The sequence below is a fragment of the Entelurus aequoreus genome, linkage group LG12 (genome assembly GCF_033978785.1).
Source record: "Entelurus aequoreus isolate RoL-2023_Sb linkage group LG12, RoL_Eaeq_v1.1, whole genome shotgun sequence".
Lineage (NCBI taxonomy): Eukaryota > Metazoa > Chordata > Actinopteri > Syngnathiformes > Syngnathidae > Entelurus > Entelurus aequoreus.
This window is the reverse complement of record NC_084742.1, coordinates 20469044-20491738: the sequence shown is the minus strand read 5'-3', so window position 1 is coordinate 20491738 and position 22695 is coordinate 20469044. Positions and strand designations below refer to the sequence as shown.

Here is a 22695-nt window from a genome sequence, read left to right as displayed (position 1 = left end):
AATTATATTCACTCTTCCAGACTGTGTATCCCTGTTGCAACTTGCTGATGACTTTGTGACACCCTAAGCTCAGTGAACATTTCCCTTTTGAAGACATCCTGTTTGAAGCTTCACAAATGTGAGGTGCTATTGATTCATTCTTAGGTGTCGTCTTAGACTTATAATGTTGAAATATGAACAGCATGATTAGGAGGTCTATTTAAATACCAATTCTAATTGGTAAAAGCAGGACATTTATTGACCCATTCATGGATTGCACACTGTTTAGCTTCTTGTTAGAGAACAACATCAAGCCTAATATCCTTACGTTTCTAGTAAATACTACTATATGTCAGGATGTGTGTGAGTAGTGCCTGTCAATGCTATATAAACTTGAGCCTCTCCACATAAAAGACATGTTTCATCCATCTTCTGTGTCTCAAGGTCTACCAGTACATTGCAACTCCAAATGGGTACATGCTGTGAATGTGGTCTTTTGTCCTAAATAGGAGTAGTCCTCATCCATATATAACAGCCCTGGAAAACCGGTTGGACTGCTGGCCGGCCCTTCTTTCTGAGATTAATGACTTGGTACAGCAGGCTGTTGTCAGGCAAGCACCTTGAATCCACCGTCCAAAGTCTGTTTTGATAGGCAGTCATGGCTGTAATAGTTTATTCTCATTCAATCTACTTAAGCAGAAATGAAAGTGCTTACGTCACGATGCTGGTCCCCTTTCTGTGCTACCTCTACTGCCAACCTCAGAGGCGACCCGAGCACACCCTCCTCCGACAAGGCCTCCTGAGGGTGCTGCTCCATACAGATCCAGAGTGTGCACCCATCCCTATGGACAATCGCTCCCCGGTATCTGACAGTTTGCTTCAGTGCCTCTGCCAGCTGGTGCCACGCATGCCGGTAATAATGCCACTATTTGCCACTATTTCCCCTTATTGAAATAAAAAATACATAATTTGTTCTGTATTGGCAGGTTGATTGTGTGGAGTCGGTGCTGGAGCTGCATGGATTCATCCATGCTTTGCTTCCTAGTCTGTCTCTACAGTGTGTAGAACCCTGGAGGAGTGAGAGAGTGGGAATCCTTCTCCAGCTGCTTTGTGCCTGTCAGCGCTGCCTCGTGTTAAACGGAGATTGCAGACCTCTAGTCAGCTTGATGACGCAGCTTCTCCCAGCGTGCCAAAAGGTCAACCAGCATGACTTTTGTCTAGATCATAATATCACACTTTACAAAGTATATATTTCATGCATTCCCACTAATATTGATAATTTGGTTGTTTGTAGGAGCTGCCTTTGGATGAGCTGTTAATGGGCGTGGCATTGCTCCTGTCTGAGGCTCCAGCTACACAGCAGAGTTGCTTGCTCAGTCTAGGTAAATATATGTCAAATATTAAATGTGCTTTTCATGTTCTAATTCTGACTTCCCCATCGTTTATTCCTGTTTGAAAGAAAAGTAGTTTTGTTTTTTTTATTACGCAAATTACAATTATTTTTAATTAAAAAATAAAAGGTTCACAAGGAGCTTGTATATAATTAGATGTAATTGCTCCTGGCACACATTGTGTAACTATGTACCTCTTGGTAACCAAGGAATGGTCAGATCTTTCCCTCCCATTAACATAATTACACATTATTGCGATCAATTGCTTGTACGAAATCACCATCATGAAATTATAATGTTACCATATCTGAATTATTGTGTTGAAATATGGGGAAATAAATACAAAAGTACGCCTAATTCACTAATTGTCTTACAAAAAATACTTATTGTTGGTTGTAAAAAACTTTTTCATCAAGCCCTTTATTTTTTTAATCAAAAATATTGAAATTCAGTGATTTGGTGCATTTTCAAACAGCTAACATTATGCACAAAGCAAACAATAACCTACTACCCAAGAATGTACAACAAAAGAGGATAAATATGTTTGTGTAAATATGTTACAAATTGAGCAAAGGGAGTGAACAAACAAATGTGTAAGTAATTGCTATGAAATGAAAACAGGAAGGATTAAATAAACTGTGTTCCGTGCTACTCCTTTTCGGGCATTCTGTAAAAAAATTAGAACTACGCAATGTACCATATTGTAACTTTATGCATATTTGAAATAAATCAAAAACATTACCACAACTGTTAGTCATATGTAACATGCCTGTACTTCACAACCTATTTGTTATGTATGTTTCCCTGTTTTCACCTTTAAGTGTTGAAGTTAGTGCCTGAGCACAGTGAGCTGTCCCCCTGGTTGTGTCCGGTCCTGGTTCTTCCCGTGCTGCAACTTCTGTGCTGTTCAGAGCTCACAGAGCCACTTGCAGAACGCCACATGCACACCCTCAACAAGAACCTGGCTCACAGAGTCCTGTGCAACATCAGCAGACAGACTGATAGAGTGCAACAGGTGATACTATTCAAGTGGAACAAGTAGTAATATTGAGAGAAGTCTTATGTCCTCCTGGTTCTCAGTCTTTTCTACCAGAAGCCCTTCTTCTGACTTCCTGGTTGAGTGAGGTGAGAGTGGCCGTGTCTATACTGCGTCAAGTGGTGGACCATCCTTCTGCAGCTGTCGACTGGCTGCTGTCGCTCACCACGGCTCTGTCCAACAGCCAGCACCTGCCGAGCTCTCTCACACTCATCGTCGTCCACCTCGTCATTACTGGCCGGGAGGACGTCTGCCAGCTCGCTTTGAATGCCGTTCAGGCCATCGCGGCCGCAGACCCCCACCAGGTTAGTGCTTAAGAACGAGCCAAGACTCAGTTTCTGCACTGCTAACGTAACAGTAGATCCCTAGCTATTTGTGGTTTGAAACTCGCTCCCCAGCATATTTAAGGATTCCTTTTTGGAATAATTATTTAGAAAACATTTTTTTTCTTAGAAAAAACCAACACATTCTTGAACTTTGTCTCTTTTTGTTTTTTGGCATGTCATTCACCGTAAGTCAGTATCCATCCATCCATTTCCCACCGCTTGTCCCTCTCGGGATGATTTATAAATTATAAAAACAGCATGTAGTGCATAACAATGCACTATACAATACATGTTTGTACTGATTATTGCTTAAGAAAGTGGCAATAAAACATCACCAGATATATGTATACTGCATGTTAGACAAATAGGAAGAAGAAGGTTGTTGGTTTGCAACAAAAACAATAAAAGGAACTGGCTAAAACCAGCATATAAAGTCAAAGTCATGTTTTATTTTTTGATAAAATAGACCATCACAATGTTGGTGTGAGGTTTGAATGTAGCAAATGGCTGAGCCGTTTCATTTTTACCTGTATCTCTTGCAGATTGGTTGTTGATGCTTGAGGTGTCTTCATAATCATGCTCAAATTTTTCATTATCGGTCATCAGTGGTGTGTACCTATAAATTTTGCAATGTATGTGTTAATAAGTGTGAGAGGCATATTACAGTATCAGAGTAGCTGAAATAGGCCTTGTTAAGGGCTTTTTATGGGTGTGTCCATTATTTGCTGTATTTGACATTCACTGAAGGTCTCAAAACGTAACACAAATAGAGAGCAAAACGAGGGGCAAAACTAGTCCTTTATTTATTTTTTTTAAACCTAAACACGTCTCTCACCTGGGTTACTGGATCAAAGTGATTCAGTCAACAAACTCTGCCTTTAAAAAAACAACAACTCTATACCCTGTTTGAAGTATATTTTATGCGTTTTTCATCTGATTTAATTTTCAAGCGAAACCTGCCTACTTTCTGCTGATGACAGACTCCCTTCTGTGCCAGTGGGACATCTATATGAATCACAAGCTCCAGACAATGATGTGGAATAGTGAAATAACACCTGCTGTCAAGGCTGCTCATTAAGAGTGCACCCCCCCACCCCCACCCCCACCCCCACCCCCGGCTACTTGAACACGACATTTTTTGTAGTAGAAGAAGAAAAAGCCTATTAGGATTTTTTCTTCCTTAGCCAAGCCCTTGACTTACCGACATGACATCCTGTAGTTTGCGCAATGTAGACCAAGCAAATGAAGCAATTGCTGCAGACCAGAAATATTATTCTAACAACATCATCCTACATTCATTGCTCCATCTGCTTGGAAAGGCAGAGGTGTGACAGCTCACTATGGATTGAATATTTGAGCAGCCTGGCAGGCCAACATTCAGACATAACCAACAATGAAGCACAGTTCCATGAAGTGTCACTTTTGTGTGTGTAAGTTTCCTATGTTTGCTTCTCTCACGATCGGCTTAGCCGGAGTAGAACCCCAAAGCAGAGCAAAAAAGATAAGAATCATAACAAAAAAGTGCACTCAAAAATGAGTGAGGATAAAATAGCTAAGGATGCAAACTCAAGGTGTGGAGAAACAGAAATCCCACACAAAATGTGTGGAGAGCTAACAGTTAACACTACACGGCAAAGCCAGGACTGATCCACAGGAAACGAGAAGCGTGAGTGGAGCCAAAGCACAGGAAATGTACATGACTGGAAGGGTGAACCATCAGGAATCTACCAGCACCGAGCAAAGGGACCAGAGAGCTTAAGTAGTCAGGAGGAAATGAGTATCAAGTGTGCACGCAGGTGGCTTGGCCCCGTGACCCAGAAACCAGGCACTCCAACAAAAAGAAGACAGGCGGCAGCAGAGCTGCCAGAACATGACAGTTTCGACATGTGTGTCTGCAGGTTCCCCCACTCCTTCCTGTCCTGCACTTCAAGCTGGGCAAAGAAAGGAATCCAGGTCTGACTCATGCTGTTCTCAACTGCCTGCCAAACCTCGGTAGTCACAAGGTACTCGGCCTTCTTTGGTCTCTGCTATACATGCCACTGTACGCTCACGTGTATTCAGGCAAGTTAATTGTTGCAGCTATGCGTCCCCATGGTGCTGCAGACGTTAAGCCTGCTTGCAAGCAACCCCAAGCTGAAAGCTGTGGCCATGCGACTCATTACCGCTCTCTGGAAGAAACAGGTTTCAAACAAAAGTGACAATAATTATGATGATTTATCCTTTGTCTGCGTTTTTTTAAATCAGCTTGTTTCTTTGCACAAGGACCGAGTTTACCCTGCGCTGCAGCGTCTGTTGACTCAGCAGGACAATAGGGTGGTGATGGGGAGGGACACCCAGTGGGAACAGGTGCTGGCCAGGGCGGCCTGCCTTCGGGACATCTGCAGAGAAAGGTCTGATCACAAATGGTCTAGCCGAGACAACGTGTCATACTTTTAATTACTCTGTTTGTGTGTGCTCACCAGGCCTTACCAGCACGCAAGTGACATGTTGGCCTCCATTGTTTTCACTCTAAATCAATGCACCAGACCTGACCAGGCGACCCCTGCAGCTCTCGCTCTGCAAGGACTCCAGGAGCTGTGCTGTGCAGAGGTTGGTTATTAAACAGATTTGTAACCAGATTGTAGAATGTGTGCTGTAGAGGTGGGTGATAAAACAAATGTTGCATTTGATCAAATACCAAATAAATACAGGACCAGCATTGCAGATGCATATACCAATAGTTTTTACTTGGGTGTTCTTCAAGATCTTTAAATCATTTTGTTATTATTGCCTTTTAATTTTTCGATCATGTTAACCCTACAGTATATTTAAACAGCACAATAATGAACAGAGGAATTTGGGGAAACAAACATGAAAGAGAACTGAAAAATATCGATGTCAACCAGGGCCGTAACCAGGATTTGACAAATAACGAGGTCAAAAATTGGTGGTCCAATATATTAAATACTACCTTGAGGAACACAATGAACAATTCACTTTTTAATTACTATGCTGGAGTTTAGTTTATTAAACAATTTTGAGAGCATTAAAACATACGTTTAAAAACTTTACATAATTCCAAATCCGACATGGATTTAACATAAATTTCATTCAGGTAAAACCAACATTAGTGACGTCAGTAAAATTTAATGTTAATGTTTAGTTGACAGCGTATTTCAGTGCAGATGATGTTTACAGTAAAAGTGGACTTCATTGCGTTACTTTGTCTAGACTTTTAGTGGGCTGTGCATGACCAAAGATTTTATATTGAGAGAGGATGATCTACCGCATGGTGATGTACAGCGCACATGATGTCCTACACAAAATGTATTTTCAGTCAGTCATATCATCTTCTTTTTGTCACTTAAAAAATACAGAGGACATGACCTTGGTGTCCCCAATGGTAGTTGCGGGCGTGATCTCAACCCAATTTTATACTGATATTACAGAAGTATCGATAACATGGATATTTGGCTCGATCTGCACACCCCGAGTGTGCATACACTTCTTGAGCCACCTTCACTCATTGGTTTTGTGAAAATAGTGGCAGACCAGCCTGGTCGCCTCTTGTAGTTGTTCCAGAATGTGCCTTTAAAGGTAAAGTTTCAAGGGAGATGGTTGTTTTTGCAGGTAGTGGACTTGGTGTCAACATGGAGAAGTCTTGGTCCAGAGCTCAGGTGTGACTCCCGTCCACTGATGGTCAAGGGTGTCGCTCAGCTCCTAGCTCTAGTTCCTCAACTCACCGTCAAGTCTGAGGAGTATGAGGTGCTTGCATGAAAAAAAATACCATGTACATTTAATGTATTCCTTATGTTGTTATAATCAACATGAAAAAACCCTGGACAAATGTGATTGATAATTTAAACAATGTTCCTCTTCTATTTTCATAGAAATTAATGGAGGAGGTGGTCAGCTTTTTGTGGAATTACGCCCTGAGCGAGGTTTGTGATTAGAACACATTAAGTAATTGCATCCAATACAAGAACTTCTATAACGATATGTTTAACGCTTGTCACCAGGATCCAGAGGTGGCCAGCTGTGGTTTCCGGGCTTTAGCAGACTTTCCTGAAGTGGTTCATACAATAAATCATCTTCCTGAGGCAGTCAGTGGTCATTTTCACACCGTCTTGCTCTCAAGCAGGGAGATAGTGTTCTAACTGTTGGGGTTCACGATGTAGGCCAGACCTGCTGTAAAGCACGAGGAAGAGGCAATGGAGGAGGAAGATGAAGAGGAAAAGGACCTCTCTGTGCCGGGCTCATCTTACGTGAAGCTGCTGACTCTCACGTCTTCACCTGTTCTACCAGGTAGATGATTAAAAAATGCGTGACTGTGTTCATCCTTTCAAATGATTGATGTATTAGAGCGCTGTATACTATTTCAAAAGTTCCCATCACTCACCTTGTCTTTCCCCCACAGCTTTCCAGGTCTTCCTGACATCACTGGTGAAGAAGGAGATGAGCCAGATGCCGAGGGGGGTGTATTTTTCTGCCCTGAAAGGGGGCAACTTTCGTTCAGATCAGGGTAAAACTGTGGCAGTGATCCCGTCCTTCATGCTCAAGTACTATGAGAAGAACAAGCAACCCGGACTCAAACACGGACTCGCAGGTGTTTCAGTTGAACTTTTACATGCGAGTATAAAATGTTTTCATGTAATAATGCACTGATCTTATTGTATGCCGCAGCTGGTCTGTTGCTTTGCCATGAGCTGCCCCAGCAAACTGACCGCGAAGGCCGACCCATTCATCGCTTCCTCCTAAGCCGCAGTCGTAGCTATCAGCAGACCCTGGCTGCTCTTATGCACGAGGTACGAGCACTCTTTTTGCTTTTTCGGAATTACAAGCTTGAAGGTTGTTTCTATCGTCTGTAGGTGAACATTCAGCCATCCGAATGGCACCGTGCGCTGCTGCTGCCTCAGGCATGGCGTGGCTTCATGAATCGCACGTTCCATGCAGTCCTTGAGGTGTGTGGGTGAATGATGGAGGGAGGGAGGAGTCGGGACCGAGAAATTAAGAGGATAGCATCTCTGTAGTTGCTATAGTGACCCAGCATCACCTACTCTGCTTAAATTGTACTCAGGGTCGACATGCCGAATTGGAAATGTTGAGTAAACAAGGCAAAGAGAACCCAGAAGACCTTCAGTACAAGCAACATTGTGCCTGGTTGTGGTCAGTAATTCACACGCACGCACACACACACACACACACACACCACACACACACACACATTTTTTTTTTTTTTTTTAAAGAAAAAAAAGCGTGACCAATTTAAAAGTATGATTAAGAATTACTTACAAAGCTCTCTCACTGCTTTACTGATATTTTCATCTCAGGGCCAGGGATCAGTTAGCAGATGCCATAAAAAGTGCAACAAAGTGAGTGGATTGTCTTGTAATTGATTCTGATTGCTGCTCTTAATGCCTATAAATAATCTTTGTATGTTCAATGTGGCGTTCAGGGACAGTCCTGTTGTTCAGGGAAACTCTGTGCTGGCTCTGAGCTCTCTGGCTGCTGTCGTGGCAAAATATGAGAGCAACCTGCCTGCTGATAATGACACCGGCCTTGGGGTAAGATTGTCTTTGTCTTTTTTCAAACATGTACAGGGTTTCCCCCAGATTGCCAATATACCTGTGGTGGTGGAGCCTGGTCAACATGACATCATCATATAATTAACTTAATCTATAACGAATATATTTGTTTTTAAAAACGCTACAAAAAAAGTATACATACATTTAAAAAACAATTGGTGTTATTTAGTGTTAACATATATTTTTCTTATATTGTTTTGATGTATTTTTTTAAATTATTTTTTGTATTTTGTATTATTTATCGTACATTGTTCAGAACTTTTCAAGTTCCTAGAGATTTTTCCAATCCTTTTAGTGACTTTTTTTCAAATTAAAAACGACGAGCAACCAATCGAGTATATTTTCCTGGTGTTATTTGAGACTGTACTCATGTATAGAGACTATTTTGTGGCTCCATGTCCCTGACGAACAGTGTGAGCAGCAGCCAGTCTCCACTGTCTCAAAACACTCACTGAAGTCACACTTGCGTGACACTGCTGCAAGTTTTTCTTTCCTTAAAAGCTGCCACTATCTGGCCATTGCACATTTTGTAGATTGCTGTCCGCGGGTATATCTCAGATATATTCAAGTACGTCCACAGACGTTGCTGACATGCTGCCTCTGCTCCAGACAAATCCTGTGTATGTTGCTTGTGTCATCACAACACCCGGTTTTGACAGAGCTGTTTTGGTGATCGGTCATTTTTTCGGCAGCCAAATTTTCAGTGCACTGCTAGTCAATAGTGCGCAAATAATAGTCTTCATGTATCCAATAATTTTGTAACGACTTGCTGGTGTTAATGAATATGTTTGTGTGTTATTCATTGTTCCTTTGATCGTGAACACACCATGCCTGAAAGGGGATTGGTGGAGAATGAGGAATTGTTGTTGTGTGTCTTAGAGTAAAGCACGGAGACAGATGTGTGTGCACGGGAGGGAATACATGTTGAAATTGGGCCAGGTGTTAGCATAAGATTGGTAATAAAAGATAAAAAGAGCGTCACACTTCGTGGGACTTTCTCTGATCGCTACAATACATTATATTACTTTAATTTAAAGTGTGGCTGCCTTTGTTTTGTCATCACAGGACTGCCACAGCCAATAATACTAAGAGGAAACCCTGATTTAGTTTTTACGCTGGCCGATAGGGTTAAACCAGGAGTGTCAAAGCTTTTCGACTCTGGGCCACGTTGGGCTTAAAAAAATTGGCATACGTATATATATATATATATATATATATATATATATATATATATATATATATATATATATATATATATATATATATATATATATATATATATATATATATATATATATATATATATATATATATATATATATATGAGATCTGTAAGTAATATCACGCCTGTTGTGTAGTTAGATAAAGCATTTATATAAATTAAAATAGCAAAATCATTGCACTAACTTCATGCCTGTTGTGTAGTTAGATAAAGCATTTATATAAATTAAAATAGCAAAATCATTGCACTAACTTCAGAACAGTTTAAAGAAAGTTACGGTCACTTGTAGTTACAATTTTAAGACAAATCCTATATTTCTTTCTGATTATTTCTTCCAAATCAGTGTGCACAAGTGAGAGTGTGTGTCCATTGATCACTGTACACAGCTGTTTTCACACTTGATTGGCAGTCCCAATGATTCAAGTCTGCATGTAAACTGATACCAGGTTGAAGAGGGATAAGTTAGTTAAAGTACCAATGATTGTCACACACACACTAGGTGTGGTGAAATTTGTCCTCTGCATTTGACCCATCCCCTTGTTCTCCCCCTGGGAGGTGAGGGGAGCAGTGGGCAGCAGCGGTGCCGCGCCCGGGAATCATTTTTGGTGATTTAACCCCCAATTCCAACCCTTGATGCTGAGTGCCAAGCAGGGAGGTAATGGGTCCCATTTTTATAGTCTTTGGTATGGCTCGGCCGGGGTTTGAACTCACAACCTACCGATCTCAGGGCGGACACTCTAACCACTAGGCCACTGAGTAGGTATAGGATATTTGCTAAACATGTAAAAATAAAGTACAGGCCGCAGTAAAGCCGAATTTTGGGGAGGAATCACCAATGCACTGTCATGCAGACCCACACACCACAACACATTTTCTTGCCAAGCAGCAGCGCCCTGATTATAACGTAACTATGACAATTTGTACATAAATAAGATGCTTGTATTCCGACACGTGACTTCTTCCTAGAAGTGAAAACGCTTTCAGGGCAGACATGAAAACCAATGGTGGTCAACAAAGCCAAGATGGCTGTTATACAGCAAGCAGCGCGCAAATTATCTGAGTACAAAAGAGGCTTGAATCTTCCTGCAGAGAGCAAATACGATCAAAAAATCTAACTATGCAATGGAATACTTATATCAAATCTACTTATATCAAAAAAAGATTTGTCAAGTGATATCAGGGATTATATGTCGGTCTCGTTCTCAGACATATCGAACTATTGTGCTCCGGACGCCATTCAACACGACAAAAAGCATGAAGGCCTACAACTTTTTTGAACAATTTCCCTTGCGGATCATTAAAGTTTGTCTAAGTTAAGTCTAAGTCTAACTTCTTTGTGTGTGGCTGGGTCAAGGAAATTGGTATCAAGACTCTCGGATAAATATGAATCGTTTTTGCTCGGGTAAGGTTGCATTTCATGATTTAACTTTGTGTCTACTGATGTTGGTTGCTGTTGCACGGGCCGTTTACAAGCCTTCAGGCACCGGTCAAAACATACATCTACTATACAAACATTAATATATGGTAATGAAAAAGAAACAAATCTAAGAGAACAAATGTGTGAGCAATTGGTATGAATTGGAAAAAAGGGGTAGGATTAAATAAGCTCTGCTTCTTCCTACTCTTTTTTTCTGGGACATGTTTACGACATGCATTAAACTGTGAATATGTAATGTACCATATTGCAAGTGTATGCATGTTCAAAACATTGTAAACTAATACGATAACCATAACTAATGTAGGCCAATAAAACCTAAGCTAGATGAAGAAAAAATCCACATGTTAAATTTGTGTTATAGGTGACAAAGCAAATTATTGTAATATCTAACGTACCTCAAAAGCAAGCAGAAAAACACCCCTGATGTACACAATGACACATTCTTTAATTAAGCATTGCCTTGATTTAATTGGTGACCAGGCTGGACCAGAGTTTGTCCCCACAAGCAGTTGGTTATCCATGGTGCTCGACACGCTGCTCAGCATCAGCAGCAGCAATTACAAAGCCAAAGGTCAAGTGTTTCCGTGGTATCTGCATGTAAGTTTTAACCATCTTTATATGTGTCCATCAATTAAGACTTAAAAAGGCCAACTTGTGCTTCTCTGCCTTGTCATCAGCGCTCCTATTCAGGCGACAACACAGCAAGCGCCATTGCTCGCTCCTGCGCCAGCTTAGCCCTGTCTTTGCTGGTCCCGGTGCTGGTTCTATGGCACAAAGACAGTCTGAACCAGGTCTTGTCGGCACTGCAAGCCAGCTTGCCAGGTTCGCCCACCGCAGATGACTCTCAGGTCATTCAGTTCCACTCGGGCCTAGCTCTGGGTATGATATTGTCCAGCCTACACCAGCAGCGCCTCAGGTCAGAAAGAATTCTGTGTCTTAACAACAATCTCAGTCATTACTGACTCTTTGCTTCCCACTTGCTGTGCAGTGACGTCTACCCTCAGGGGGAAGCTCAGCTGCTCCTTGACGCTATGTCTGCCCTGGAAGCGTGTACCTTTGACACCAATGTAGAATACAAGTGCGTGCACCAGCAAGCATTGAAGTCGACTCACTAATATATGATCCCCTGTGACGATAGTTTTTTATTTTCCTCAGTACCGGCTGCATGTTGGGTCTGGGTCTGGTGCTTTCAACCTTCTGCAACAGTGGACAGACACAACAACACAGCCACGTAACCCAAATACTCGACAAACTACTGAGTGCCTTACAGGACAGCAGTGGGCAGGGGCGCTTGCAGCAGGAGGTGCACAGTAAAAATACATTAATGTGCCATAAAATTAGTTTTTTTTCTGCATTTCATCACACTAAAATGCTCATGTGCAGGTTTTGTCGTATTCTGTGGCGTGTGTCGGCGTCTCTGCCTTCAGTGGATCAGTCATCGATGCCAACAAGGCAGAGGAGGTCATGAACACACTGCGCACCCTGACAGAGGAGAGCCAGCAGGTCAGCATAAGTGTTCATTTTGCATTGTAACTACATTTATACTAGTAATAGGATTAGATATATGCCACTATTAAAGTCAAATAGATGCTATGTAGTTGCCATGGCAATAACAAAACTGCGCTGTACTGTTTGTTTGTATGTGTGATCAGACTCCAGGCTTCTCCTTGGCTTTGGGCCTTGTGGTCCATGGTTTGTCTCTGTGCGGTCATGGCAAAGCAGAGGACCTCCAACCTCGTCTCCTGGCTGCCTGGGTCAAGATTTTATTGGCTGAGGTACGTCATCTTAAGTGCTCTGTTAATTTTTATGTGGTGATTGTGTTTTCAAGCCATTCAACATGCACACTTGCACAGTCAAATATCCACTATTTAGAGATGTGTTGTTTTTTTAGGGTTGCCCCACCATGCAACGTCTTGCTGCTGCTAATGGACTGGTAGCTTTAGTGGGATCAGAGAGCTATCTCATTCAGGTAAATGTCATATCTATTTTTTCTGTGTATGGCTGACTAAATATGTATACACTACTCATTAAACGTTGGAGATATTGGACCTTCTGATGAAATTTCAGGATCAACCTAAAATGCACTATAAAGCCACACACGTTTGTGTGACACATGATTGGACCAATAATTGTCCTGCTTCAATTATAATTGGTATTTAAACAATTATCTTTGTCATGCTGTTCACTTTTTGACTTCATGAGTACAAGATGACTTACTGTAACTGTTAATCAACAGCAAGTGACCACTATGAGTTTAGAAACACAGAGAGACTGGCATAGTCACAGAATGACTTATGCTATACAATGAAAATAAAAATGTACTTGTCTATTAATGGATCACACAGCACCTGTTCAGATCCTTGTTAGAGAGCAGAAAGTTGTGCAAAAAGAAGTGAAACACTGAATAGGTGGATGTGAATTCCTAAATTTAGATGTGGTCAAATTAAGTGCATTTTAGGTTAATCCGGAAATAGCCTTAACTTTTTGTGATTTGTTTATTCTGTACTCCAGCTCAAGGGTGAACTGGAGCTTTCTTCTCATCAGCAGAGCAGACTTAACGAGGTTATTCGCTCCATCTCGCAGGTGAAACATGCATTTCCTTTTTCTCCTTGTGCACCTTATGAAGTTTCCATTCTGCACTTGCAGATTATAACCTTCTCGGGAGCGATTGGCTTGCAGTCCAACTGTGCCTGCCTGCTGGGTCACTTGCATTTGTCGCACATGTTCACCGGCCATAGTCACACAGCAGGTTGGTAGAACTCATGATGATTTTTCTCTTTTTTGACTTCTAAGTGTTGTTACAGTGTTGAATACTCATGTTAAATAATGCCAAAGTGTTCAATCATTAGGTTCATGCATTTGGGCGTGAGCTTGCAAACAGTTTTGGATGCCTCTAAATGCTTAGTTTTTTTACAGTGAGCCACTTGTGACATCACACATACTGTGTGTCCCTTGTACATTCTATCAACCAGCCTCCTCCCCCTCTGCTGTAATTTCTTCTCGTTTCATGCCCTGCCTTGCTCCGATGTCTGTAAGATTAATATTTTTGTGTTTATCTGTCCACAACATTTTACACGGGACTGTTTTTATCAACATGGACCAACAGAAAGTTGGTTTAGCCGCTAAACTAAACGTTGCATTGCGACATTACTACTTGATTTGAGGAAACACAATAAAAGGTAGGATAAAGTTTTATTTTCATCTAATTGTAGCATGCACACAACATTGACGTGCGACATGCATTGAGATATATGCTGGTAAAAGCAGCTTGTGTTGATGCGGCATTGTGCGCCACACAGGGTGTACCTAATGTTGTTATTTATTTTCGACTATGACTGAAAAAATAGCGCTCATTTTTGTCTTAAAGATGTATAATAAACAGCATAGATTTTCAAACGATAAATTGTGAAGCAAAATTTACAGCAAAGCATATCCAATACATCTTATCGAGACCACAAGGGAGTGTGTTAAATGTACCGGTAGATTACAATCATCATAGTTCCCCTTGCAACAGAGACGGCCGTGTCTGACTCTGACAAGATGCTGTCATCCGTCATTCAGTGCCTCAGGACTTCAGCTACCTCTCAGAGAAAAGTGTCATCAAAGCTGTCGTGGAGTTGCTCACTGAAGCTGGGAAGAAAGGTTTGCTCTTTGTCACCTTGTCTCCTTAATGTAACACAAGCTATTGAGTAGTTTGTGACGACAAGTAATGTGTTGCTGTTGATATGACGCAGGTCCAGAGTTTGTCCATGCGAGGGTGGTTAAAACTGCTCTGACAGCTCTGGCTTCAGTTGGAGGCAGCTTCCAGTACCCTCCTATCAACTGGAGCACTGTCCTGTCCCCTCTGATGAGACTCAGCTTCGGTAACATCTGAAAATGTTGCGTTCATTACAAATCGGTGCACGTGATGTTTTCATATTTTATTCCTGGGACAGGTGAGGACATTCAACATCAGTGTGTGGTGCTGGCTGCCGCTCAAGCTCAGTATTCCCAGAATGCATCGCTCTTTCTTGGGTCTTGGCTGTCGCCGCCTCTTGTGTACAGTCTCAGTGTGAGTAGTGACACTTTATTAGGCACACCTGCACACTCTCTTTGTGTGTCCTGTTTATGTTCATATTAAACAAAGGCATACATTACCAATGGAGGATAGTGCCAACAAGTATACATTTTTATTACTTTTTCATTTTGATCCTTGTACGCCTTTGCTGCTTTCCAGGTATGCATTTGGTTGCATTTGGCCATGTTCAGTCTCTGAAGCCCCCTGCAACCCAACCCATAGGTTGGGTTGCTATCAGCATACTTCAGTCATCAACAATCATATCATCTGAGAAATGGACATTGCAACAGTGTAGGTCTCACTTTGTAGGATATGTATAGCGAGCGGTGAACATAGTCAGCTCAGAAAGCATAAGAACATGTATATACATTTGATTATTTACAATCCGGGTAGGTGGGATGTGTTGGGGGGAGGGGGTTAGTCTAGGGTTGTAGCTGCCTGGAGGTGTTCTTTTAGTGCGCTTTTGAAGGAGGATAGAGATGCACTTTCTTTTACACCTGTTGGGAGTGCATTCCATATTGATGTGGCATAGAAGGAGAATGAGTTAAGGCAAGATACATAATTTAAGTCTCAAATTCCAAACAGCTAGTTTGGAAGAAGGCAAGATTGTTTTATAAATATCCCTGCCATCATTCATTGATGATTTGATTTCAAATTTTGGGACTTATAGGGATCCCAAACACAGAAAAACAGGTGGGAAAAGTTGGTTTTGCATAACAGGACAATTTGCTGCAATTTGTAAAAATGCTGCCACAAAATCAGGGATTTTTGGTTACAACAATCACAAAAAAAGCCAGCGAAATTTTGGAGGGACTGACAGCGTAAAAAGAAAAAGCCTTTTACAATTTTTTTGGAGGTCTTAAATGGGGTTCTCGCTATAATCCAGTTCCAGACCCGGGCCCACCTCTATGAGACTCTCTCCTTGTGGATGAAGCATGTCGTCGAGGAGAAGCTCCAGTTCTATGTCGACACTGTGGGCCTGCAGGCCTTCCAGGAGGAACTTCGACCCCAGCGTCTCCCCCTGTGCTGCTCCCTGCTGCAGGGCCTCGCTCATGCCATGGCCCTGCCCAACCCACCCAACGTCTGCTGGGCCTTGATGTGCTCCACCACAGAGAAGATCTTCAGCCTCCTGCCCAACCAAATAAAGGTACGCCAACACATCGTCTCATTCGGCCGCCCTCATTCTTTTGAAGTGTGTTTGAAGCTCATTTTCTTTAGGATAGTGAAGTGGATTTGTACGTTGGAATCGCCAAATGTTTGCATGAGATGTCTGATACTGAGATCGACCGCATCGCTGGTGTCACCGAGGTACGATGTAGTCATTAGGTGTGTTGTTTCCAATGCTTTCCCACTCTTTCATGCACTTTATGTCACGGCTGTGCTATTTTTAGGATCAGATGGAGAAAACCTGCTTTGTCTTGGCTTACCTGACATCCCAAGGTAGAATTCCCCTCCTCGGGCTGAACGACATCATCGCCAGTGTGCTCCGTGGTTGGCCGAGTCACCGAGTGGGTTGGATCCTCCTGCAGACTTTCTACCAGTGTCGCCTGGCCGCCAGCGTCCACACAGGTCCTTTTTTATAGCTACTCAAGAAAGGAACCTCATGTTGCAAAACTATTGACAACAAAAGGGCAGTAAAGTTTTCTTTTTTTCATGGATTTCTGTGTTCCAGGTGTAAGCAAACGATTAGAGTGGCTGCTGGAGCTGATGGGACTCATGCGAAATGTTGCTTACGGCACCACCTCTGTCACCATTGGAAGCACCAAAGTGGTGTGTTGGACGTTTATCTGTGTGAGTGTGTACAAACAACTCTTTATCCAAATGCTATGTTTCACAGGCCACAGACTTCCTCTTTCAAGTTTTTGCCGCCGCGGTCGTTTCCTGGGGCGACCACTCCATGCCCCTCCTGCTTGGCATTAGGACTCGGTGGTTTCCTTGGCAATCCGCGTCCAAGCCCGCCGTCCTCCTGCACAATCTGTACGGCGAGGAGTCGCTGACGGACCGTGTCCTGCCCCAGTGCCTACTGGGACTGTCGCACAGCCTGACCCTTCTTCTCAACAAAGAACCTTGGAGCTGCCAGTCGCCCAAGGTCATCATCACCAGTAACCTCAGCTTGAAAGCTACTTTTTAAGATATGACGTTAAAGTGTGTCTGCACATGTGTCAGTTCATAGAGTGGCTTCTCAGCATCACGGAGGGACCAGAGCAAAGTCTGACAAGCTCAACTATCAACACAGCCAAAGGTGACATGTTATCTTGAAGATATTCATACAGAATAAAAATAACTGCATCGTTTCTCTCATGTTCGGTATGACGCAATCCAGTCAAAACCAATTTGTGAAGTTAACCATGTTTGAATTGTTGTTTTCAGCTGCTCTCTTGGCCCTGAGGTGTTCTCCTGAGTTCAAGAAGAAGTCCGTGTGGACCAGAGCGTATGGCTGGTAGCCCACACACACAAACACCGTCTCAGACCATGCAAACACAATGTTGTCTAAATAAAAGAATACTTGCAACTACATTGTATCCTTAGTTTATAAGTAAGCGGTCACTTTCTTTTCATCTTCTTGTGCCACCTCTCCAGCTGATGTTGTCTCTCCTTCAGCGACTGCCACACCGTAAACGACACACCTGTCAACAGCAAAGTATAGAAGAAAAACATAGTCGGATTAAAAGATGCGCTATTAAGTTGTTTTTTCCCCTCCTCTGTAATGAGTCTAGAGTCATCCTACCAAGAGCAAGAAGAGGCAGAGAGGCCTTGTGGACAAATGGCTGATGACTGTGTGAGGAATCTGTGGAATTCTGCATGCCAGAGGCTGACGTCGCCGTGTCGAGCATTGCCTGGTATATTGTGACCCCTGGAGAAAGAGAACACTATATCAGCAAAGTATCAATCAATCAATCAATCAATGTTTATTTATATAGCCCTAAATCACAAGTGTCTCAAAGGGCTGTACAAGCCACAATGACATCCTCGGTACAAATTATTACCTTTCTTAGAAGAACTTGCATGCTCTATGTATACACCTATATTATAATATACAGTGGTACCTCAACTTACCAATTCAATTGGTGCTGTGACAGAGCTCTTAACTCAAAGCCCATTGAAATGAATTGAAATCTATTTAATTGGTTCTTGACTACATGCGTTTTACAATTAAACAAAAACCTTTTAGATATGAAATATTGTATAAAAACAATACAATAAAATCTACTATAACGACAGTAGTTTTATAATGTAATGTAATAATAATGTACAGCATTTATCTTGGAAAGTGGACTTCTAAAGTTAAAGTACCAATGATTGTCACACACACACTAAGTGTGGTGAAATTTGTCCTCTGCATTTGACCCCTTGTTCACCCCCTGGGAGATGAGGGGAGCAGTGAGCAGCAGCGGTGGCTGCGCCCGGGAATCATTTTTGGTGATTTAATTCCAATTCCAACCCTTGATGCTGAGTGCCAAGCAGGGAGGTAATGGGTCCCATTTTTATAGTCTTTGGTATGACTCAGCCGGGGTTTGAACTCACGACCTACCGATCTCAGGGCGGACACTCTAACCACTAGGCCACTGACCAGTATCTTCCTCCAGCTGCTTCTCCGTCAAACACACCATCGGCAGACTACCCATATTTTCCTGGATAAATGTTTGCTCTTTATAGATATTTTTTAACGTCCTTAGCTGGCATTAGACTCATTCTGCTTCAGTATGGTGCAGACGAGCAGTGATACGCTCCAACTGCTTCGTTTAGTTGGCTACACGCTAGGTCAAGGTTTTTGGATTTCTTTCTTTGATACAATGAATATAATCCGCTCCATTTTCTCAGCACTGTCCGCCACACCCACTTACTTCCTTCCCATGCTCTGAAAACAAAGTTATCTCTATCTTTAGCAATAAGCTAATGCTAGTGAGTAAGACCCCGACTTAAACAAGTTGAAAAACTTATTCGGGTGTTACCATTTAGTGGTCAATTGTACGGAATATGTACTTCACTGTGCAACCTACTAATAAAAGTCTCAATCAATCAATCAATCAAACCAGAAGTTTTGGACATACCTTTGTGGGATTTGCTCTGCCAACTAATGCCAGGGATGCTTGTAACTTGAATTTTGGCTGGCAACTTAATTAGGTAAGAGACAGCTCTTATCTTAAAACACTCTTAAGTTGAGGTACCACTGAATCTATATTGTAGTCCTTTTCTTGTAAAATATAGCCCTACATTTTCCTCCACCATGACAGTCTCAGCTCTTCACTAATTCATGGAACATCCGCTCAGCCTATGAATAATTAAAATGAGCATATCACCTTCTGTGATGGCAGACAGGATGTACACTGGGATCCACAGCGTGTAGCGGGCCCACAGCATGACCGTGAAGGTGGTATCCATCACACAGAGCACTTCATGAGGGTACCTGATAGCAAACACCAAATGTGTAAGAGCTAGTACCGACATTGTTTTCATGGACAGAATGGACTAAGTGCACCTCAGTAGGTCCAAGATGTTCCAAAAGAAGAGCTGTACGCACACGACTGGTTTGCTCTGAAACTCCTCCAACAGGACGAGCATGATGAGCAGCAGGTTCTTCTCCAAAACCTGGACAAAGCGTTAACTCCCTCTTGAAATCTCCTAAACGATAGTGTGACAGATTTAAAGGAAGAAGTTGTGCCCACTTGGATGAGGCGTGGAAGTAGTTTGGCCTCCTCAATCCCATCTGCGATGTGGAAAAGCTCCAGAATGGAGAGCAGCTGGCAGAGGCTCATGACAAGGCCGACAGTGTAAAAAGTGTCTGCCACGGCATCTATACTAGCAAATAACCATATCAAAATACTTTTGAACTTTGAACCCAGGACCTTCTTATTGTGAGGCACATGCTCTAACCCCGGTTTTCACATTTGTATAATTCAGGGGTGTCCAAACCTTTTCCACTCAGGACCACATACCGATAAATTAAGGTCTATTCACATTTGAATTCCCTAAACACACTCATTTCATTCCAGTGTGGGTCAATACACTGAGCTGTTACATAAAATAATCGGATTTGTAGTATTGGTGACCAAAGGACCATGTTTTATTCTTCATTATCATCATTGATATTAACAGTGTGTGGCTCAAACAGTAAAGCGATCAACCAATGTGTACTTGGTACGAATTCATCTTCTGCCACCCTAGTCACTGCCGTCGTGTCCTTGAGCAAAACACTTCACCCGTTTTGCTCCCAGCACCACTCACGCTGGTGTATGAACATGAATAATTGTTTGGTAGTGGTCGGAGAGGCCGTATACATAAATTGGCAACCACATTTCTGTCAGTCTACCTGAGGACTGCTGTGGCTACAAATGTAGCTTACCACCATCAATGTGTGAATGAAGAGTGAATGAATGATGGGTTCTCAGTTTTCACTAAAAAGCCCTGGAGATGTCTAAAAAAGCACTTATAAATCTAATCTGTTATTATTATTATTACAGTAGTTTTTAATTTAAATAAGAAATATTGCATACAACAGATTGTATTACTAACAACTATAGTAGTTTTATGAATTAATGTAATAATTTACAGCATTTACCTTGGAGAGAGGACTTCTACAGTATCTTCTTCAAGCTGGTTCTCCATCAAACACACCATCAGCACCTTTTCCATATTTTAATGGCTAAATGTGTGTTGTTCAGATGTCATGTTAAACATCCTTGGCTGGCGGTAGACTCATTCTGCTTTAGTACGGTGCGGACTAGCAGCGATACGCTCCAACTGATGTGCCAAATTGGTAATACGCTCGGTCGAGTTTTTGATAATTTCTTGTTTTAGTGCAATGGATAGCATCCACTTTTTCTCAGCACTCTTTTTCACAATTACTTTCTTCTTTCCCATTTTTGAAAACCAAAGTTATGTTCCTCTCTAGCTATAAGCAAGCTAGCGAGTTTTAGTCGAAACCTACGGGGTTCAACTGACATTTACTACGCCAACTAATGGTGGGTATCTGCTTGTAACTCAAATGTTGTGCTTCACTTTTTTCACTTTTTAAGTTACAGACTTATTCCAAAATGGAATACATACATTTTTGTCCTCAGAATTCTACAGACAATATATAATGTCAATATGAAAATAATATTTAAATTCTTTTTTTTACTAATTTATTAAAAATGAAAAAAAAATCACTTGTTTTCACAGCACTAGCTTAGAATTCAATACCAATCAGGCTTGTGTGGTAAGTGACCAGACGGAAGCTATTTCTTAGTAAAAATGCACCTAAAATATTCTCAGAGAATCAAAATTCTCTGGTGTGATGAGACAAAGTTTGAACACTTTGGCGAAAGCCAAGCGTCATGTTTGGAGAAAACCAGGCACCGCTTATCACCAGGCCAATACCATCCCTACAGTGAAGCATGTTGGTGGCAGCATCATGCGGTGGGGATGTTTTTAATGGCAGGAACTGGGAGACTAGTCAAGATAGAGGGAAATATGAATGCAACAATGTACAGAGACATCCTGGATGAAAACCAATGCTTCCCATCCAACCTGATTGAGCTTGAGAGGTGCTGCAAAGAGGAATGAGCGAAACTACCCAAAGATAGGTGTGCCAAGCTTGTGGTATTGTATTCAAAAAGACTTGAGGCTGTAATTTCTGCCAAATGTGTATCAGCAAAGACTGAGTATGTGATTTTATTTTTGTTAGATTAGCAAAATTAAAAAAAAAAAATCATTGTCATTATGGTGTATTTATTGTCTGTAGAATTTTGAGGACAAAATGATTTCATTCCATTTTGGATTAAGGCTGTGAAATGTGGAAGAAGTGAAGCTCTGTGAATACTTTACGGATGCCCTGTACTGTGAATAGTAAGACATATACAGGTCAATTTTCATTGTTTACGCAAAAGACCACAAATGAGGCTGCACTTTGGACACCCCTGCCCTGAATAATTTCAAGCAGACCTTGGCCAAATATGAGAAACCTGATGATGGTGTTAGTCAGTATCCATGTGTGTCCACAGAACTGCAGCAGGTTGTAGAAGAAGATGTAGACAAGCCTAAAGCGAAGCCTGCAGGCAACAATAATGAACATAAACAGACATGAAGTAACTTATTTACCAACAAACAATAGCCTCTTTAACGCTGCATCAAACTTACATGTTCTGTCCAGGTTCTTTCTCTTCCAGCTGCTTATTGTTATTATGGAATGTGACGAGTCATCATTTCTCTCTCACTAACCGTTTTCTTCTTTCTCCATTTGTCTACGTTAAAACGGAAGCAGGAAAAAGCCGCAATATTTGCTTCAGCTGCACTTCCTCATAATCTGATGGTCAGTGCTAAACACAGACAAAAGTGTCCATATCAAATATATAAAGTAATATGTCCTTCTACCTAATAGTAAATACAAAAGTCGTGGTTAATATAGTATTTTGTCATCTTTTAGTACTTTTATGTGTGGGTTTTGGGGCTTCATGTTGATTGGCCTTGTTCTTTCTTCAGCCTGCACCTGCGTTGCCAGATGGAAAATGACACATTTTCGCATCAGAAGCTTTAAAATAATATTGCAGAAGAGATTTTACCACCTGGTTAAAGTAAAATGAAAATGAGTGTCATACCAGCGCTCGTTAGAAAAAAGCTGACACGGGGTGTAAAGAGGCACGTGAGACAAAGCACAACAACAACAACATTGTGGTAGTTTTTTTAAATTAAGATGTAATTAC

The 22695-nt window shown here is 41.7% G+C and overlaps 2 protein-coding genes across 5 annotated transcripts in view; one reads left to right on the top strand and one right to left on the bottom strand.

Annotated features, from left to right (window-relative positions):
* focad (focadhesin) overlaps positions 1 to 20868 on the top strand; it is a 43337-nt gene extending 22469 nt beyond the window's left edge. For all 3 annotated transcript variants that reach the window (XM_062065127.1, XM_062065128.1, XM_062065129.1), the window contains 40 exons: positions 489 to 590; positions 679 to 892; positions 966 to 1175; positions 1274 to 1361; positions 2192 to 2385; positions 2451 to 2711; positions 4631 to 4735; positions 4812 to 4913; positions 4995 to 5122; positions 5195 to 5321; positions 6342 to 6476; positions 6602 to 6652; positions 6731 to 6814; positions 6890 to 7016; positions 7129 to 7317; positions 7395 to 7516; positions 7580 to 7672; positions 7789 to 7877; positions 8042 to 8083; positions 8167 to 8275; positions 11437 to 11553; positions 11634 to 11872; positions 11945 to 12034; positions 12112 to 12259; positions 12340 to 12459; positions 12609 to 12731; positions 12848 to 12925; positions 13468 to 13539; positions 13603 to 13705; positions 14518 to 14598; positions 14691 to 14819; positions 14892 to 15007; positions 15900 to 16160; positions 16232 to 16321; positions 16405 to 16582; positions 16686 to 16783; positions 16851 to 17102; positions 17180 to 17255; positions 17384 to 17654; positions 17731 to 20868. In XM_062065127.1, coding sequence (XP_061921111.1) covers positions 489 to 590; positions 679 to 892; positions 966 to 1175; positions 1274 to 1361; positions 2192 to 2385; positions 2451 to 2711; positions 4631 to 4735; positions 4812 to 4913; positions 4995 to 5122; positions 5195 to 5321; positions 6342 to 6476; positions 6602 to 6652; positions 6731 to 6814; positions 6890 to 7016; positions 7129 to 7317; positions 7395 to 7516; positions 7580 to 7672; positions 7789 to 7877; positions 8042 to 8083; positions 8167 to 8275; positions 11437 to 11553; positions 11634 to 11872; positions 11945 to 12034; positions 12112 to 12259; positions 12340 to 12459; positions 12609 to 12731; positions 12848 to 12925; positions 13468 to 13539; positions 13603 to 13705; positions 14518 to 14598; positions 14691 to 14819; positions 14892 to 15007; positions 15900 to 16160; positions 16232 to 16321; positions 16405 to 16582; positions 16686 to 16783; positions 16851 to 17102; positions 17180 to 17255; positions 17384 to 17457 — 5017 coding nt within the window. In that variant the 3' untranslated portion in view covers positions 17458 to 17654; positions 17731 to 20868. The remainder of the gene's footprint in view (positions 1 to 488; positions 591 to 678; positions 893 to 965; positions 1176 to 1273; positions 1362 to 2191; positions 2386 to 2450; positions 2712 to 4630; positions 4736 to 4811; positions 4914 to 4994; positions 5123 to 5194; positions 5322 to 6341; positions 6477 to 6601; positions 6653 to 6730; positions 6815 to 6889; positions 7017 to 7128; positions 7318 to 7394; positions 7517 to 7579; positions 7673 to 7788; positions 7878 to 8041; positions 8084 to 8166; positions 8276 to 11436; positions 11554 to 11633; positions 11873 to 11944; positions 12035 to 12111; positions 12260 to 12339; positions 12460 to 12608; positions 12732 to 12847; positions 12926 to 13467; positions 13540 to 13602; positions 13706 to 14517; positions 14599 to 14690; positions 14820 to 14891; positions 15008 to 15899; positions 16161 to 16231; positions 16322 to 16404; positions 16583 to 16685; positions 16784 to 16850; positions 17103 to 17179; positions 17256 to 17383; positions 17655 to 17730) is intronic.
* hacd4 (3-hydroxyacyl-CoA dehydratase 4) lies at positions 14273 to 22482 on the bottom strand. Of its 2 annotated transcripts, none has more exons than XM_062065137.1 (7): positions 22133 to 22482; positions 21938 to 22044; positions 19681 to 19808; positions 19494 to 19603; positions 19315 to 19421; positions 17742 to 17867; positions 14273 to 17640 (listed from the first exon to the last, which is right to left on the bottom strand). In XM_062065137.1, coding segments are annotated over exons 1-7 (663 nt in total). In that variant the 5' UTR covers positions 22135 to 22482; the 3' UTR covers positions 14273 to 17557. The 2 variants fall into 2 exon arrangements, with proteins under 2 accessions (XP_061921121.1, XP_061921122.1); XM_062065138.1 differs by having other exon boundaries at positions 19681 to 19813; positions 21958 to 22044.
* Between the last annotated feature and the right edge of the window lie 213 nt (positions 22483 to 22695).

Coding starts and splice junctions, on each gene's coding strand:
- hacd4 (XM_062065137.1), bottom strand. Junction 19,809..21,937: donor GTTTCTCATATTTGGCCAAG/GTCTGCTTGAAA, acceptor TTGCTAGTATAG/ATGCCGTGGCAGACACTTTT. Junction 17,641..17,741: donor TCTGCCTCTTCTTGCTCTTG/GTAGGATGACTC, acceptor TGCTGTTGACAG/GTGTGTCGTTTACGGTGTGG.